At 41.8% G+C, this 15,270-nt stretch overlaps 1 protein-coding gene across 2 annotated transcripts in view; it reads left to right on the plus strand.

Annotated features, from left to right (window-relative positions):
- The window catches only part of RALGAPA2 (Ral GTPase activating protein catalytic subunit alpha 2), a 380,381-nt gene that overhangs the window by 196,049 nt on the left and 169,062 nt on the right, over nt 1-15,270 (plus strand). For both annotated transcript variants that reach the window (XM_060253668.1, XM_060253669.1), the window contains 2 exons: nt 3,563-3,691; nt 7,186-7,311. In XM_060253668.1, coding sequence (XP_060109651.1) covers nt 3,563-3,691; nt 7,186-7,311 — 255 coding nt within the window. The remainder of the gene's footprint in view (nt 1-3,562; nt 3,692-7,185; nt 7,312-15,270) is intronic.

Raw genomic sequence — 15,270 nt, forward strand, 5'->3', positions numbered from 1 at the left:
TGCTAAAATTTATTTGCCTTTTAAACCATATTTGTGTTAAAAACATCCATCACATTGGGTTGTGACAGGGAAAGGTGAAGGTTGGCAGCTTTTGTGCCTCAGCAGTTTTCAGTGGTCTTTTAATAGCTCCTTGAAGATTAAAACTCCTATTATGTTTTTCAAGCAAAACACTTTGTTAGAATCCACAAATTTTGTTAGATCCACAGTGGAAAATTTTAATTTATGGGAGAGAGACTTCAAGGTCTAAATCTAAAATTTTCAGTTGGTTGCTATGGATAATAAAATTTTTCTGGCTAAAGTGTGATTATTATGTGAAGTTCTGACTTTTATTTCAGTATGATTTTACCAACACTTTCTCATATTGTCTTCTTTCCCCCTCTTGTAATATATTGTTGCAGTCCTTTTGACATAAACTGATTTTTGAATCGAGGGAGGTAAAGTCATGTAAGTTCATCCTTTCTCCCGCAAATTAGTGTTTATTTCTAGATAGCAAGAAGCAGAACAAAAAACTAATGCAGGCAAAAGCGACAGGTAACCAGTGCAGCACTTCCATCACTGGTTGAATGTGTTCCCATAAAGGAAACCCCAAATATGTATTTGGAGATCTGCTAGGCCTAGATACAAATTGCTTTTCTGTTATGCTTTCGGGTGAGTTTGCTTTTCTCAGAAGAGCTAATGGTTGTCTTGCGGGTGGTCTTGGCAGAAAGGCAGGCAGAGGGGAGGCCGTGGCTCAATGGTGGAGCATCGTCTTGGCACACAAGAAGGTCCCAGGTTCAGTCTTTGGCATCTCCAGTTGAAAGGCTCAGGTAGTAGGTGATGGGAAAGACTTCTTCTTGAGGCCCTGATGGGCTGCTGCCAGTCTGAGGAGACTGGCTTTAATGGACCAGTGGTCTGTTTCACTATACAGCGTCTTCATGTGTTCATGTGGGAAAGTTAAAACTAAATAGCTTCCGCAGCTGCTTCTGTTCTCATACAACCCCAGCAGATGCAGGGTCTTTCTTTCCAGCCTTATTAGAGACCAATCTCTCCCTCATCCTCCTCCCCACTCGTCCTAATGCAGAAACTCACAAATAGGCCTTAAAGGGCAGCCTGGACAAGGTCTATAACCAGGTTGGGATAATACCCTTGATGGAATTCAAGCAGCATGGAGTTCTTCTAAGCATTTTTACCATCAGTTTCATGGATAAAGTGAAAGGTGGGAGTTGCGAATGCTTGTGGAATGGGGTTCATCTCATTGAGAGTTCTCAAGTCTTTCTTTGAAGACGGGGGGATTTTCTGGACATGAACCAGTCCCCTAAGCTGACACCTCAGAAGTCCTTCCATTTCCTTTTCCAAAGGAGGGTTACAGTTATTGCCAATAGACAACTAATTCTGGGAGCCCAGGGGCTACACTCTCAGAGTTCATCTGTCCTCCACTGGAGTCATCCCATTTCATTTTCATCTTCCTCTTCCTTTGGAAGAACAAGTGGGAACTTAACTTTGGAAGAACAAGTGGGAACTTCCTCTTCCTTTGGAAGAACAAGTGGGAACTGAGGTTGGGTGGAAGAGTGCACTGGCTTCCATTGGAGTACTGGATCAGATTCAAGATCCTGGTATTGACCTTTAAGGTCCCTGATGGCCAAGGATCTTTGTATCTTCAGTGCACTGGCTTCCATTGGAGTACTGGATCAGATTCAAGATCCTGGTATTGACCTTTAAGGTCCCTAATGGCCGAAGATCTTTGTATCTTCAGGACCATCTCTCCTGGTATACCGCCAAGAGAGCCTTGCACTTTGGTGATCAACATATTTTGGTGGCTGTCCTCAACTAGGGCCAGGGCCTTTTCTGCCCTGGCCCCAACCTGGTGGAACTCTCTGCCAAGTTCCATCCAGGCCCTGAGGGACTTAGTGTTAGGTTGAGCCTGCCATGTTTTCTCTCTTCTGAACTATATTAAGTTTTATTTCTCTAGCACTTGCGTGTAATCATATCTTAAGTGGGCACAGGAGGGCGATGGAAGATAGAGACCTTGTTATACATATATCATTGTTGTAACAAGCTTGCTTATCTAGTGGTTATAGTAATGGGCCTGTTTGGCCTGGGAATGCAACTGTGACCTTGGAGGTGGGAAGCCTCAGAAGATGCCTTGTGCCAAAAAATACCAATAATGTTAGCCTGCACTTTTTACTGTATATGATTGTAACCACTTTGCCTATTGGGTCATTCCTGGAAATAGCTTTCTAGCAGAAGTTTATCTCTTGTATCTGACTAATAAATCAGAACCATATTCACATGAGAATGGATTTGTGGAGTTGATACCTGGCAGAACCTTATGCTTATTACTATTCCGCAGGGACTGTAAGGCAGAGATGTTCTGCCAGGTATTTGGTTGAGGGCAGTGACGGCTTCATCTTGACACTCCTACCTCCTCCTGTTCTTCACCCCTTCTCACTATAGTGGCACCTTCAGGATTTGATGCCATCTTGTTTTTCTTAGGGGTTTGTGCTGTTTTTAAATGCCATTTATTTTGTTTTATTTGATCTAACTTTACACTGGTGCAAACCACCCTGAGTCCGGTCTCAGGAAGGGTAAAAAATCCAAAGAAATAAATGGATAAATTAGTGCACATTTTGATGCCCTTCTTCCCTCACTTCATGCACTAGCATTAGGCCATTGTAAGAAGTGATGTTTGGATCCACACATTGGGTTGGATCCTTCATTTTTCATCCACTGCTGGTGATACTTTCTTCCATAACAAGGGGCCTGACATGCAGTGCTGTTTCTCCCGTGGAGGAGTGCTGTAGGTCATCAGAGGGCTTATGCCAAAGGAACACAGCAGGATCCAACCCATTTTTTTTAAAGCATCAAGAGTTTCTCTGTGGACCAGACAGAATTATCGTAGCAACAGATGGCAGGGGGTTTTTTTGTTGTTGTAGCACAGAAAACATATCAGAGAAACCTGCTAGAGCCAAGTGCATTTAGAAAAATGCATTGGGCATTGTAGGTGTCTGAATGTCTTTCCCCTGGTCACATCTCTGTTATAGTTTGACATACTTGTGTGGAATGTGGTTGTGTGAATGCAGTGGGTGTATATAGGCTGGTTTCTGTGACATTGCTGGTTATGAGTAAATCCTTTTCCTTCATATTTGTTACTTTATGAACTTCTGAAAAGATTATTTTATTTTGTATGCATTTTCTGACTTCATGTTGGAGTACTCCTGAAAAAAATCTCTGCCGCATGGGAATTTTTGCATACGTTTTACAAAGAAACAGAAGTTCTGTCAAACGCCATCAATATGACTCCTGACATTTTGTGGATGTTCTTCTCTTTTTTAAAAAAAGGAGGAGTAGTAGCAAATTTTAAGCTTGGTGCTTCTTCTCCTCAGTGCAGGTATGATCCCCCTGTTTAGCAGGGCAAAACCTCAGTCAGCAGGTGTGTTCTGTGCAACACATTTATCTCCTGTGCAGCACACCTCTTTCATGCTGTGGCATAGACAGATAGGCACTGGTTCTGAAGCCATCTGGCAAAGCTCTTAACACACCACAAAACTAAATCTCTGTGGGGGGTTTTTTTCTCTTTTCCCAGGATGTTTTAAATACTGTCATCAGGCACTGCCCGCCCTACTTTTTCTTCTTGGGCTTACCTGGCTTCACGTTGCTGATAGGAGACTTCATAACAGCCGCAGCCAGAGTGCTGAGTACGAAAATGTTGGAAGTAAGTATGGCAATGCTGACTGCCCATGTTCCCAAGAGATGGCACAGTTGTTAGTGAGGTTCAGATTTCTCTACTCTAACAGGTGTTGGCTCATTAGTGCAATGTGAAACCAGGCTCTGGGGGCAGACACCATGGCAGCTGAGGTGTGAAATTGTAGGATAAGGTGACACGGTAGGACTGTAAAGGTGTTTCATCAAAAGGACAAAGTGTGAAAAATCATATCCTCGTTACCACTGCAGCACCATTTGCACTCTAAAAGCAAGACTGGAGTTTCAGAGTATTGTTAGGGTGTTTTGTTGTTGTTGTTTTGAGAAAAGGACATTGTTAAATGAGAAACAGCTATGTAATTTTTTCTGCTACATATAGAATACATTGCATGGAGCAATAACAAAGAAGAAATCATTTTTTTAAAAAAATCCATGATTATTGCTGTATGGTCCCAAGTGCAATATAGGGGGAGGGGGTTGTGTGTGTCAAAATCTTTTTTTGCCCAAAGAAGATTTTGGTAATAGCAGAACACAAAATTAAACAAAACCCTGGAGTATGTGTCCACATGACCCTATTAGGTAGCTGTCACCAGCCTTTAAGTCTGTCCCAATAGCCAGAAGCCAAAAGGCAAGCTTCTAATCTTTTCTGGGATTTAACCAGAAAGTCAGCCCTGCAAGGTTGGACACTTGCAGAATGAGTTTCCACAAAATAGTTAACCTGGTAGGTGAGCACTACAGTCAAGGTACCTGGACTTAGATTGAAGCAGTCTGGAGAACAGAAAACCACAAATTATATTTAAAGAAAATGTATTAAAAATTCTGCAAGAATATATCAAAAAGAACTTGACAGTGAGGAATCAAAACCAACAACTATATGCAAAGACATTTACCACATGGTAAAGACCTCGGTTCATAAGTTACCAGTTGTTCCAGAAGCTGAGGTTGTATCAGCAGTCAAAGTTATCATGGTCCAACAGAGTGTTTGGCCCATAGCAAACAACTAGCAAGACACCATCCAGCATGACGTTGTAAGCCGCCCTGAGCCACTTGGTGGGAAGGACGGGATATAAATCATAAAATAAATAAATAAATGACGCTTGATTCCAAAAGCTAGCAACAGTAAGGCAAAAAGCTAACTTCTTTATGGCTAAGAGAGCCAGCCAGTGGTTAAGTGCATAGACTCTTATCTGGGAAAACCAGGTTTGATTCCCCGCTCCTCCACGTGCAGATGCATGATCTTGGATCAGTCATAACTTTGTTAGAGCTGCTCTCTCAAGAGCAGTTCTCAGAGAGCTCTCTCAATCCCACCTACCTCACAGGGTGTCTCTTATGGGGAAGGGAAGAGAAAGAAGATTGTAAGCTGATCTGAGACTCCAAGTGCAGAGTGAGATATAAATCCAATCCCTTCTTCCAATCCAATGTGGTCTAGGGCCTTTTAGCCCAATCAGATCTCAGTTTGATTACAGTATATCATTTGCTGGTACAATTTAAAAAGGTAATTTCATTGAGGTCAAGCTAAAGTGAAAATGGAGAGGTAGCTGCAGTCTGTCTTCCCATGTCCACCAGTTGTAAATCATAGACTTTAATTGAATGGAATGCAACTAATTGGTTGCTAGGCACCATGGTTCTGAAAACCCAGAACTGGGAATTGAGGTTGGCACTGCTTAACTCCCTGTAGCTGGGCAGTTATCTAAGAATCATAAGGTCGGAGTGGCCAATCTTCTCAGCAAAAAGTCCATTTAGACCTTACAGGTTCACCTCAGGCCTAGCATTGGAAAATTAGGCCTGACCCAATGTGTAAAAAAGAAAAAAGAAATTCAGTTCCTTGACAGGTCTGAGCAAGGCTGCATTTATTGTTTATTATGTTCAAGGTGCACATAAAAGCTTGTATGGTACAGGCTGAGTAGGTCAATGTACAGGAATGTAAGTTTAACAGGAATTTTGAGGTATCTGGTCTTTATTTCTTTCATAAATAGCATTTGTTCCTTTTCCAGTTGACTGACATGTCAAAAATATAATCAGGTCCATAAATCAACAAGAACTTGAACACAAGAATCCTTCATACTATCAGTAAAATCTGCAGAAAAGCATTTAAACCATTAAGCTTTGCATTTAAACCATTAAGCTTTGCCATTCCATGACAGTTGTGTTTCTTGATCCTGATATCAATAATTGGAAGGGAAACTAAGATAACATGAGACTAATATATATTACTTAGGAACTATTTCATGCTCTCCATACCATGCTGTCTGAAGGAAATAATATATTGATGGTAGTCATGCACCATTCATTCTGTCTCCAAAGAGACTTCTGCATGAATACCTTCATGGCAATTCTGTGTTGCTTTAACAGATTTTAATACATCAGGGATGAAACAATCCAGCAGGGAACTTTTATACACTGTCTTACTGATACATATGATGCTGTTCAGTATTGCACCAGCTTGTCACATGGGCGTGCGCGCTCTCTACTTTAAAAGTAACAGGTTATAATCAAAATTCTTAATATAGTGAGCACAACCAGTAAGCAGTTCCCCATTGAGAGGCTTTGTGTAACCCAATGTCATCTGTAGTGGAAGTCTTTCTTTTTTGCAGTTTCAAACTTTGTTCTGCTGCTTCAGACCCACCTGGATCTTTTCTGCAGTTTCTCTTTACTGACTTTGCTTATTACCTCTCCTTCCCATTTAGCTAATGAGAGCTAGTGGGCATGAACCAAGAGGGAACTTTATTAAGTCAATTTAATCAGGACCTTCTTACCACTTGACACCAGATAATTGCAAGTGACAGCTTAGTGAGCCTCTTCTATGGAAAGGGCGGGCTAAAACAAATTGAATTCAATAAATCAATAAATAGTGCTACTTCACATGGTACAGTAAAAGGTCAGCTTTGCATTTCAATGGAGGGTATCAATTGCATCTTTTCAGCAAAGTCTGAAGAGGAGTGTATACAAAATGGATGGGGACCTTGTGACAAGAAGCATTTTCCAAACACAGTTTCCACAACTGCTGTGTGTTGTCCGATGTGTTTGAAGAGATGCATTTCCCCTTCTAACAATAGAGGAAGAAGTCCACATTGGCTTGCTGCAGCATTGTGAAGACTCAATTTCCTCCTATAATGTGTAAATGGTCCTCACATCTGTGTCCCTCAAGCCTAGAGCATGTTCAATCAAACTGAGGTCAACTTTGCATAGCTACTCACCTGATCATGGTGCACGATAACACACAGCATTAGTGTTGATGATGCTTCTATATCCCCCTACCTCCATAACTGCCTTTACCCCAGTACCAGCTGTTATCACAGTGAACATGCCCAGTATTATCTGTAAACATATCTGGGATGGGGGCACTGCTGGCCTTTGGGAGTGACCAGAGACAGTCCTGGAACAGGACTGTCGGATCAGCCCAATGGATTATTCTAAGTAATGTTCTAAGAGGGAGTTACCCCTTGTCAATAAAGAGAAAAAAATAATGATAAGATTTGTTTTTTCCCTGTTATGTCTTACTTGCAGGCTCCTCGCTTCGAAGCTCATACCATTCTGGGTTCTCTGGTTTGCTTTCCAAATCTGTATCAAGAAATCTCACTGTTGCAACCTGTTGCGGAAGCAGAAATCATCACAGGAACTGCAGATGTCAAAGTAAATATTAGCTTTGTTAACTGATCCATATTTTAACAATTTAAAATTGTGGAAGGGGTGGCTCAGTGGTAGAGCGTCTGCTTGGCATACAGAAGGTCCCAGGTTCAGTCCCTGGCATCCTGGAGAGCTACTGGCAGTCTGAGCAGGTAATACCGATTTTCGTGAACCGATGGTCCAATTCAATATAAAAGGCAGCTTCATGTCTTCTTGTATTCAATTTGAAAACTAACTTTGATATTAATCTCCTTTCCTGTCAGAGCCAGAAACAAGATGAGCATATTTTACACTAGATCAGGTGCTGAGCCAGTCCCTAACAGAATCTTCCTTCTTCCTTCCCCTGTGGCAAGGAGCAAGCCGCATTGCATAATTCTAGTGCCAATTCGGACACATCCTTTGGTACTGAGGATATATCCACTTTGGAAACCTACAGAACTTCCATCACAATGGGCATCAGCTTCTTTTGGAAGGGGCACCCACCTACAGGGGAACAGGTAGCTTAGGTGATATGGTCCCAAGAAGAGGCACAGATGACTTGAACTGAGAGCCATATGTCTGGCTCTCTCTGCTTTCCAGGGCACAAGATTCAGATTCTGGTTGTAGTGATATTTAAGCTGTTACTTAGCTAACCAACAGATGACAATATTTCTGGCATATCCATAATGAGGCCAGTAAGAGATCCATATGGAATGTAGGCCCCTTCAGTGAGTATCAGCAGAACATGTAGCTGGAATCTCAAATCCCCCAGTGAGTCATCATATAACATCAGGTTAGAGCACACCGTGAAAAACTTCCAAAATAAACAGGCAGATCATAGAATTGTAGAGGTGGAAGGGACATCCTGGGTCATCAAGTGCAACCCCCTACGTAATACAAGAAATTCACAAAAATACCACCCCCAAACCCCCAGTGGCACTTTCTCCATGCTCAGAAGACAGCAAAAAACGCCCCCTCTTAGCCTGGAGAAAATTGCTTCCTGATTCCACTGGGCACGTAAGAAAGGACAAGAACTAAGAAAGGGTGATTAACATGTGGAATTCACTGCCACAGGAGGTGGTGGCAGCCACAAGTATAGTCACCTTCAAGAGGGGTTTAGATAAAAATATGGAGCACAGGTCCATCAGTGGCTATTAGCCGCAGTGTGTGTGTTTATATAAAAAATTTTTGCCACTGTGTGACACAGAGTGTTGGACTGGATGGGCCGTTGGCCTGATCCAACATGGCTTCTCTTATGTTAACTAAGCACTGATGCAACCCTTCCTGCCCTCCCTCTCATGATCTGCTTAAGTTCACAGAATCAGCATTGTCATCAGATGACCATCTAGCCATTTAAAATGACCATTTAAAAACTTCCAAAGAAGGATAGCCCACCACCACCTCCCAAAGGAGCCTGTTCCACAGAAGAACCGCTCTAGCTCTCAGGAAGTTATTCCAGATCAGTTGGAAGGGGACCTCCAGGGTCATCTTGTCCAAACCCCTGCCCAATTCAGGAAATTCACAAATGCCTCCCCCGCACACATACATCACCAGTGACCTTTGCTTCATGCCCAGAAGATGGCAAAAGATGACCTCCAGCATCCGTAACCAAACTGGCCTGGAGAAAAATTGCTTCCTGACCCCAAGGTGGCAATCAACACTTCCCTGGGCATGTAAGAAAGGGCCATGAGCACTGACGCACTGGGCACCCTTCCTGCCCTCCTCCTCATTATCTGCCTATGAGGTGATATGATCATCATGTTCAACTTTTTGAAGGGCTATAATATAGAGGGTGGTGCAGAGCTGTTTTCTATTACCCTAGAAGGTCAGATGAGAACTATCAGGTTGAAATGAAATCAAAAGAGTTTTCGGCTAAACATTAGAGAAATGACTTAGCTGGGTTGTGAGAAGGTGCTAGAAACTGGGACAGAATTGATGGCAAGGTGAGTGTTAATTTTGCTTCCCTAAACTGATGGGGAGCATTAACTGAGGTTGCTGTGTGAGAGAACTGAGCTTGGAGTCTGCTGGAGAGGGGTTTCTGCTTGCTTCTGTGTGTCTTCTGTCTGGTTGTTGCTGAGGGAGAAGGGCCTGTTTGCCTGGGGGTAGCAGCTGGCCACACCCTCTACTGTTGCTCTGGATGTTGATTCAGAGGCTCTGAACCTTTAAATTGCAAGGTTAAATTGCTTAAGCGCTCTTGTCCTGTGGCTCTTGGCCGGGGGCCCTGTTGGACAGTGAGTAATTCAGGTAATCTCAAGAGTAGAAGACTGCAGGTTTATACCCCGCCCTTCTCTCTGAATCACTCAGAATGCTTTACAATCTCCTTTATATTATCCCCCCACAACAGACACCCTGTGAGGTGGGTGGGGCTGAGAGGGCTCTCACAGCAGCTGCCCTTTCAAGGACAACTTCTGTGATAGCTATGGCTAACCCAAGGCCATTCCAACAGCTGCAAGTGGAGGAGTGGGGAATCAAACCCGGTTCTCCCAGATAAGAGTCCTCACACTTAACCACTACACCAAACTGGCTGTCAGTTTGACAGTGGAGTTTTCAGGGAAGTTAAGATAAACAGAACTAATTTTGAAATGGATTGTAGAACATGGCTGGTGAGGGAGCTGAGGCAATGATGTGTAAAGTGGGATGTTTTATTCCTACTTGAAGGCAACAGTGATTACACTTGCAGCAAGCATGAATTGGTAGCCCTACTAGAGAAGAACATATGGGGACTTGAGGCACGCTTGTCCACACTGCTGTATATAAGGAAAGGTGAGGATTTCATTGAGAGAACACATGAAGTGCTCTTGAGAGGACAACAGGAGGAAGAGGAAAAGGTATCTCAGTGAATACAGAAGAACCCAACACAGGAGGCGGGTGTGTGTAAAAATATAACCCGTAAGAGCAGAGAAATCAGGAGACATTCTGAGCCTCTCTTGCTTAGCTGTTGGTTCCAAGATCTCCCCAATATAGGAAGAGACATGTGCTGGTAATTGGGGATTCCCTACGCAGAGGGGTAGAGCCCAAAGTGTGCCAACCAGACTTATCATCTCAAGAGGTATGCTGTCTACGAGACACATCCGGGATGTCACAGAAATTATTATCCTTTCTTGCTGATCCATGTGGGAACAAATAATACTGCCTGACACAGCCCAGAATGTATAAAAGAGACTATATGGCTCTGGGTCAGAAGGAGTTGGGAGCACAGGTTATGCTTTTGTCAATTCTTCTGGACAAAGGCCATGGCTTTGGATGGGAAAGAAGAACACTGCAAATACATGACTGGCTATGTAGATGGTGTCATAAGGAAAAGTTTGGATTTTTGGACCATGGATTACACTTTTGAGATGAAGCTCTTCTATCGGGAGATGGTTTTTGGTAAGACGATGACGACTGTAGATTTATACCCCGCCCTTCTCTCTGAATCAGAGGCTCAGAGCGGCTTTCTTAGCTAATAAGCTAATAAGGAGGGCTTTAAACTAAATTGTATGGGGGAGCAAGACAAGAATTCAAAGCCTAGTATGATCCCCAAAACTGGAGATAAGAATGCTGAAGTTTTGTGCAGAGTGGCACATATGCTAGGTAACATTAACTTGCAGGTATGTAAGAAAATGAAAACCTCAAGGTGCATAAAATATGGACTCTGATGTCTCTACGCTAATGCACAGAGTATGGAAAACAAACAGGAGGAACTGAAAGTTCTAATATGGGAAGAGGACTATGACCTAATAGGCATTATTGGGATGACAATCACAATTGGAATATTAAGATTGAGGGGTACAATTTATTTAAAAGGGACAGACAAATAAGGAAAGGCAGATGCACAACATTATATGTGAAGGAGGTATATACTTGTGAGGAAATATGTGAATCTGAGCATGGCAGTTCATTTGAAAGCCTCTGAGTAAAGATAAAAGGAGAAAGAAATAACAGTGATATTAAGTTGGGGGTCTGCTATAGACTACCAAGCCGAGCAGACTTGGAGGAGATACTTCTACAATGGATTACAAAGTTCTCAAAGAGAAGGGACGCAGTAGTCATGGTAGATTTCAATTACCCAGACATCTGTTGGAAGTGCAACTGCTAAAAATAAAGGGTCAAATAAATTCCTGTCATGTCTTGCTGACAACTTCATTTTCCAGAAAGGAAACAAGGGGATCTGCTATCTTGGATTTGATTCTCACCAACAAGGAGGAATTGATTGAAAAAGTAGAAATAGTGGGCAGCCTGGGCAGTAGTAACCATGTGATTTTGGAATTTACAGTTTTAGTGAAGGGAAAAGTTATACATAGTCAGACTTATGGGTTGAACTTCAGAAAGGCAAACTTTGACAAACTTAGAACTATGCTAATTTGGGTATTATCACTTAGGGGTGTACTCACTTTTGTTGCCAGCAGTTTAGACATTAATGGCTGTGTGTTGCATAATTTTGAGGGGACAGCACATTTACACTGTTATACAAGCTGTAGACTCACTACTTTATATTGCAGCCGAGTGTCATTTCTTCAGTGTTGTCACATGAAAAGATATACCTGAATATTTACAAAATGTGAGGGGATGTACTCACTTCTGTGACATATTGTATAGGTTGGACTTCAGGGAAGCATATTTTTACAAAGTGATCCTGGGTAAATCCCATGGTCAGAAATACTTAAGCAGAAGGGTGTTCAAGAGGGATAGGAGTTTCTTAAAAGTGAAACATTGAAGGCACAATGACAAATGTTTTCTATGATAAGGAAAACTGGGAGGAGCCTAAAGAAGCCATAAACAGCTCCATAAACAGCTCTCTAAAGACTTGATAAATAAAAAAGACTAATTTAGGAAATGGAGGGGCTTATAACCAAGGATGAATATAAACAAATAACCAGTACTTGCAGAGAGAAAGTTAGGGAAGCTAAAGCTCAGTATGAGCTTAAGCTAGTGAGAGATGCTAAAAAACAACAAAAAAAAGTGTTATTTTCTTATGTACGAACAGGGCTTGCAGAAAAACAGGAACTAATTTGCCTATTAGGCCACACCCCTTGACATTACCATTGTTTCATGTAGGGCTTTTTGTATAATGTAGGCAATGCACCCCTGTCTCCAAGTCAGCCAGAACTGCATTGCTGTGCGTTCCTGCTCAAAAAAAGCCTTGTGTACAAAGTAAGAAAAAGAGCAAGGACATAGTAGGCCCATTGCGAGCACACTAAAGTGAAATTGTAACAGGTGAAGAAGAAAAGGTAGAACTGCTCAATTTCTACTTTTCTTCAGCCTTCTCATCATGGCAAAAATAGAGTTCAAAGTTCAGATCTTTATTGGCATAAGAGCAATAATAATTCACAATCAAAAGTAGGTACAACGGCCTGAAATATAGTAAGAACAATACATAAACAATCAATTAAAATAGCAGCCGATAATACTAATCAAGAGTAGACACCCAGCAATTAAAATACAGTCGTATGCCTAGATTTAATTTTATAGGCTTCTACGAAGAAGTTCGCAACACGTGTAGTAATGTGGGGATTAACATCTTCTAAAAGGTAGGATAGAATTTTCCTTTTAGTAAATACATTGTGTTGGAGATATTCAGCTAAAAATTGTCTACGTTGTGAGAGGACATTCTAAAATAATATGGGATATAGAATCAAGGACTCCTAATTCACATGGACATAATCTATTTTGGAGAGCTATCTGTCTAAACCTACCATAGAGAACTGTTGATGGGAAGGCATTTAAACGTGCCAAAGGAAAAGTCCGACGATGGAATGGGGAGTCTAAAGTAAAAAAATAATGGGGTATCTTTGTTAATATTATGAAAGCCAAGCAGTTTCTAAGCACATGCTGGGAAAGTGAAAGTAACAGATCTGCCAGGTAGATCATCTAAGTGACAGAAGGTGGCTGGTTACCAGATTGCATCAGCCTGGACAATGTCAGCATGACTCAGCAGCAAGCTGATTGGTTACCTGGGTGGATGGATTGTATAAATGTACAAAGACACTTTACTGTGTGTGGGTTATGTATGGTGGAGTTGCAGCGGAGCATTCTGTCGGTTTGGAGAGTGGAGGTGTAAATACATTGTATATAGTAGTTTTACCACTGCTGTGTGCAACCCTTCATTCTTTGCGTCACTAAAGACCACCCTCACTAAACACAGGCGCATCAACAATCTTCCCATGTCTTTGGGGTATACTTAGATTGGCTGCAGAGCAAACGGGGGGATGTGAGGGGAACACTTTTTGGTATTCGTGATCCATAAGCCTTAGTTGGATTGTTCTTAAGATATATCATTCGGCACATAAGAAAAGAGTGTCCCCCTCAATACCAAGTTTTTGTAGTTTGTGGGTAAATGTAGAGAGCCACGTAATGCTATGCCTGTCTTTCATCAGGTAGTATAATAAACTTCCTGAATCCGTTCTGAAATGAATTTTTAACCAGAACTTAAAAGCCATAATCCAGGCTCTGGTTTCTAGAAGGTGTAAACCTAGCTCTGCACAAATGGATGAGTAGGTGATACATTTGGGAGCACCTAAAATCTGACAGCAGAATGATGATTGCACATTCTCCATGCAGGGACTAAAGGCTCCAATCCACAAAGGTATTCCATATAGCAACCGAGGAAGGATTTTGGCATTGTAAATTTTCAGAGTTGCTGGAATGAACTGGTTACTTCCTAAGAAATAGAACTTTTTAATTTGTGCCAGAGAACATCTTACTAGACTTACAGCTCTATTACGATGCGTTGGCCATCTAAGGTTGTAGTTAAAGGTAATTCCCAAATACTTGTAAGCCTTCACTTGTTCAGTTTCTTCTGTACCAATGCACCATTTACATACGTGCCAGCACTTTGAAAAAACCAGGATTTTTGATTTTTCATAATTAATTACCAGTCGATTCAATCTACAGTATTGATGAAAGGCTTTCAAATATTTTTGGAGGCCAAATCTGGTATGTGAAAGAATAACAGTGTCATCAGCATATAGCAGTAAAGGCACTGCTAATTGTTTTAAGAAGGGAGGGTTCTTAGAGGGTTCTTAGATTCCGGTCAATTTACCAAACTCCGCCAGAATCTGGCAATGAACTGCGGGCCCTGGTCGCTAATTATCTTATCCGGGAATAAGTGTAATTTAACCATGTGTTGAAAAAACAATTGTGCTAGCTTTTTAGCTGTGGGAACTTGGGTGCAAGGGATAAAATGAGCTTGTTTTGAGAACATGTCTATCACTAAAATCACAGTTTTCCCTTGCGACATTGGCAGTTCCACAATAAAATCCATTGAGACAACAGACCAAGGCCTGGTAGCTGTCTCCAACAGTTGTTATAATCTGGGAGGTTTCCCTCCCCTTCTCTTCGCCATTAAGCATATTGGGCAAGAAGCAACTTAGTTGGAAATATCTTTCTTCATAAATGGCCACCAGAACTGTCGGTTCACCAAGTGTAGTGTTTTCACATATCCAAAGTGCCCTGAAAGGTTATTATTGTGACAGAATTGTGGCACTTCTTTTCGGAGACTTTCCGGTACGTAAAGTTTGCCCTCTTTGTACCAGAAGCCCCCTTCCCCCTTTGTCACTCCCTCTGGTTTGGTGTCTCCCTCCTTTTCCATTTTGCTGATTAATCTCTCTCGTCCCCACTTTTCTTCTAGGCTTTCGCACTTTGCCTTGGAGCGGGTGGTTACAGCCCCTCCTAGCTGGCTTGGCGAGATGATGGAGTCGATCACTTCCACCCTCTAGCTATTATGTTGAGGGAGTCTAGACAGTGCATCAGCTAGAAAGTTTTTGAAACCAGGGATGTGTTTTAAAGTAAAGTCAAATTTGGCAAAGAAGCCCACCCACCGGATTTGTTAGTTCAGTCCGGAATTTTAGGAATTATGGCTGTAACTGTCTATTGCCATGTTCTTATACTGTATTATCTTATATTATTTTGTATGCTGGTCTTATGACTGTTTTTAATAAACTTTGCTTTGCTTTGGTTTCTTGATTAGTTTTTTTCGTCCTGTGAGGGCTTCCAGATTTTTGTGAT

Source organism: Heteronotia binoei, chromosome 14 (genome assembly GCF_032191835.1).
Source record: "Heteronotia binoei isolate CCM8104 ecotype False Entrance Well chromosome 14, APGP_CSIRO_Hbin_v1, whole genome shotgun sequence".
NCBI lineage: Eukaryota > Metazoa > Chordata > Lepidosauria > Squamata > Gekkonidae > Heteronotia > Heteronotia binoei.